This window comes from Sinocyclocheilus anshuiensis, unplaced genomic scaffold (genome assembly GCF_001515605.1).
Source record: "Sinocyclocheilus anshuiensis isolate Anshui unplaced genomic scaffold, SAMN03320099.WGS_v1.1 scaffold1968, whole genome shotgun sequence".
NCBI lineage: Eukaryota > Metazoa > Chordata > Actinopteri > Cypriniformes > Cyprinidae > Sinocyclocheilus > Sinocyclocheilus anshuiensis.
The window spans coordinates 295,133-298,794 of record NW_015555840.1 but is presented as its reverse complement, the minus strand read 5'-3'; the positions used below and the strand labels follow the sequence as shown (position 1 = coordinate 298,794).

Sequence of the window (3,662 nt, the reverse complement as noted above, 5' to 3'; positions counted from 1 at the left end):
GGGGGTGGAGGGGGGCTTTTTTTTTTTTACTTTTTTTAATAATATGTAAAATATAATATATAATTGACCATGCAGTGCATTTTTGTGTTTACAATGGGGCAATTGCTTCACAATAGCTTGCACACAGCACAAGCCTGATTTTGTGAGCTGTATGTTAGGTGGCCTTATGTTTGAGATCGGCCTTTATAGAGACCGACAATCAAATTTCCCAAAGCGATTATCGACCGATAGCACCAGCCGATAATCAGAGCACCCCTACTAAGAAGGCTGGAACACTTAATAATGTATTAAGACAGTGGTATTAAAAGATCAAATTTGATATACAGCTTATATGGTACTAAATTAGTTTTAATTGTTTAACCACCACAGCTTCTTGTCTCCATTGGCAACACGGACGATTTGTGCCGATTGCAAGTGACGTTGCAGGTAGCGGAGAGTGCAGGTGGCGATTGCAAATGACGTTGGTTTTTTTTTTGTTTTTTGTTTTTTCTTGTCTTCACCACCTGGCTACTTTTGTAAAATGTTGAGAGATTCAATTAAAAAAAAAATAAATAAATAAAAAAGATTGACGTCACTTGTGGAAGTGCAGGTGTCTGAGAGTGCAAGTGCATGTCTGCAGCCAGAACTTTCTCACAGACGTTGATCTTCTGCAGAGGCGGTGTTTAGCCACACTATTACATCATCAAGTGGCACATTCCACAACCTGATGTTTGGCTTCAATATAAGCTGTTTTTAGACTAACGAGAAAGTTTTGAGTTGTGAAACTTAAAGGATGTTTTTATAGTACAATGACCTCTTATATGTAAAAAGATCAAAAGAATTTTGATTTCTCAGTTCATGACCCATTTAAAGGCAAATGATGGTAAAACACCTTAATAAAGAAATAAGGTGTTCACATTATTTTGTCCTACCACTTATATAAGCATCTTATGCTCACAAAGGCTAGATTTATTTGATATATATTTTTAACATCATAAAAACAATACTATTGTGAAATACTATTTCAGTTTAGAATAACTGTTTTCTATTTTATTGTATTTTTAAATGTAATTTATTCCTGTTATGGCAATGCTCAATTTTAAACAACAATTACTCCAGTCTTAAGTGTCACATGATCCTTCAGAAATCATTCTTGTATGCTGATTTGGTGCTCAAGAATCATTTCTTATTATTTTCAATGTATCCTTGCTGAATAGAAGTTTTACTTTTCTTTTTCTTTTTTAATCTTACTGACCCCAAACATTTTTTATTCATATTTTTTATTTATTTAATTTTATTTTTTGCAGCTCCATCAATGGCTCCACCACCTGTACCGCCCCGTAACATACAAAGGAGAGACACTCTGTTTAGCGCTCTCCCACCCCCATTACCGCCGAGAGGTGAGAAGACATTCACACTCCCTTCATAACATGAACAAGCACAGGAAATATTCAGTTATGCAAAAACTTAATCGATACACTAAAAGCACTCTGATGTTTTACAATAAACAGGTTCAATTAGTTGTTTTATTTGATTTTGTGAGCTGAATTACACAAGAAACTCTGTGTTCCAACCTTTATATATTATTTTCCTTCACTCTCTATCTCAGGTCTGGAGAATAATGGAGAGACTCACCTTAAAGCTAATGTAAATGTGGTGTCGCTAAAAGTGGGAAGCCTCGTGGACGTTAGTAAAGGTGTGCTAAACTGCTAAACAATCTTTTTTGAAAGCATAAATATCCTAACTGTTCCATTTGTTTAGCTCACTTACTGTCTCTTTAGCATCTGCCATAAAGTGCAGCCAAAAACCAGTGTGTTGTGGGAAATGCAATGCTGTCATGTCCTCAGCAAGCAGCCCAGTGACACACCAAAAAACAATAGTAAGTTATACCAACAGGTGCCAAACCATCTGATATTTGTGTTTATATGACATTGACTTATTTTCAAAGTGATTCCTGTCCCTTTTTTGTAGATATGGAGCTGTGAGTTTTGTGGGAAGGAGAACGTTTACCCCCAAACTACACTGAAGGGAGGCCGGTTTCCTTTGCGCAATCCTCCAGGCAGGGATATACTTTACATGGACGACGATGAGGACACAGAGTATGAGAATCTCGATGACATGCTTATTGTCCTGTGTGTGGACATTTCTGGAAGTATGAGCGTCACTTCTGAGGTGCCAATCACTTTCATTACAGACGAATAACAGAGCTGTTATTATGTTCTCAACACCCTCACTTAATGTTCACATTAAATATATTTTCCTCTCAGATCTCTCCCGGTAACAGCATGCGATCGCCCACATATATTTCGCGACTGCTGTTCTCAACACCCTCACTTAATGTTCACATTAAATATATTTTCCTCTCAGATCTCTCCCGGTAACAGCATGCGATCGCCCACATATATTTCGCGACTGCAGGTAAAAAAAAAAAAAAATGTAATTAAAAAAATGTTTTGCTTATGTAAACAGGCACAATAAATGTGAAGTTACTCCCATTTTTTGGGTTCAGGGAGTCCAAGAAGCTCTTCAGATGGTGCTGTCCTCCCTGCAGAAAACCTCATCTCACCGAAGAGTGGCACTGGTGACATTTAACAATGAGGTAAAGAGACTTATGGGAAACACATACTGTTTATTATTCCCAGTTCTGATCACAAAGATTTTCTCAGTTTTTTTCTGTACACTTGTTTGCAAAAACTGCCACACTATTATTTGAAGTTTTTGCAATGACATATAATTATTGTGGTCTAATATTACAGGGATTTTTAAACTGGGGTCTGGGGAAAAATATTTTGTATTTTTATATATTATGTAAAATATATAATATATATATATATTATTATATATAATGGAATTGTTAGGTGTAATTTTACTGGAAATATATTTATTGTGAAAAGCACTATACATTCATATTAGAATTTATTTTTAAAATGTTTAAAGTTTATACTGTACAACATTATTCTAATGTTAGGTAGAAAAAAAGATAAACTTAATACAAAGAATTTGAATATTTGCTTTGCCTTATGTGCAATGTATTTATTTTTAACTTCCAACATGTTGTCTTTATAATATGCATGCTGTTTCTCACTTGTTGTAAATGTCTTTAAACATGAAAATATAGAGCTGCTTTTATATTATATGTAGGGTAGCTTCAAAAAGTTTGAATACACCCGGTATAATATACCCCAGGCGCGCCGACCGTTTTCCCGTCGTTAAACTAGCAAAAGTGGATTCGGACATGCCCTGAGTGCACCTTCACCCTGCACTTTAGACCATGCACTTAGATCGTTAAAATAGAGCCCTAAATATTACACTGCTATTCTGATATACAGTGGGTATAGAAAATAATCACCCCCTTTACAATAATCACAATTTGTTGCTTTGTAGCCTGAAATGAAAATGGACACATTTTTTGTTTTATCCAGCTGTATTTACTCAGTGCAACTTATAACATCTTATAGTGAAAGAAATAACACCAACATGTCAGAAAAAAAATAAAAAACCTGAATCACTGAGTAGGAAAAAGGATCACCCCAGTCCTAAAAATGACTTGTAAACTCAATCAGGTGTAGCTAATCACCTTCTCAATGGCACACAAAGTCATTTGACTTTCAACTGTGATCAGCTGTGGTCATTTTGATTAGCTCAGCATGAAAAGTGCATTCCTGAAACCTTTCAGTCTTTGG

The 3,662-nt window shown here is 35.5% G+C and overlaps 1 protein-coding gene across 1 annotated transcript in view; it reads left to right on the top strand.

Annotated features, from left to right (window-relative positions):
• The window catches only part of LOC107675486 (uncharacterized), a 16,813-nt gene that overhangs the window by 1,391 nt on the left and 11,760 nt on the right, over positions 1 to 3,662 (top strand). The window contains exons 3-8 of the mRNA XM_016469846.1: positions 1,287 to 1,379; positions 1,589 to 1,675; positions 1,761 to 1,858; positions 1,951 to 2,151; positions 2,247 to 2,356; positions 2,449 to 2,578. Of these exons, the coding sequence (XP_016325332.1) occupies positions 1,287 to 1,379; positions 1,589 to 1,675; positions 1,761 to 1,858; positions 1,951 to 2,151; positions 2,247 to 2,356; positions 2,449 to 2,578 (719 nt within the window). The remainder of the gene's footprint in view (positions 1 to 1,286; positions 1,380 to 1,588; positions 1,676 to 1,760; positions 1,859 to 1,950; positions 2,152 to 2,246; positions 2,357 to 2,448; positions 2,579 to 3,662) is intronic.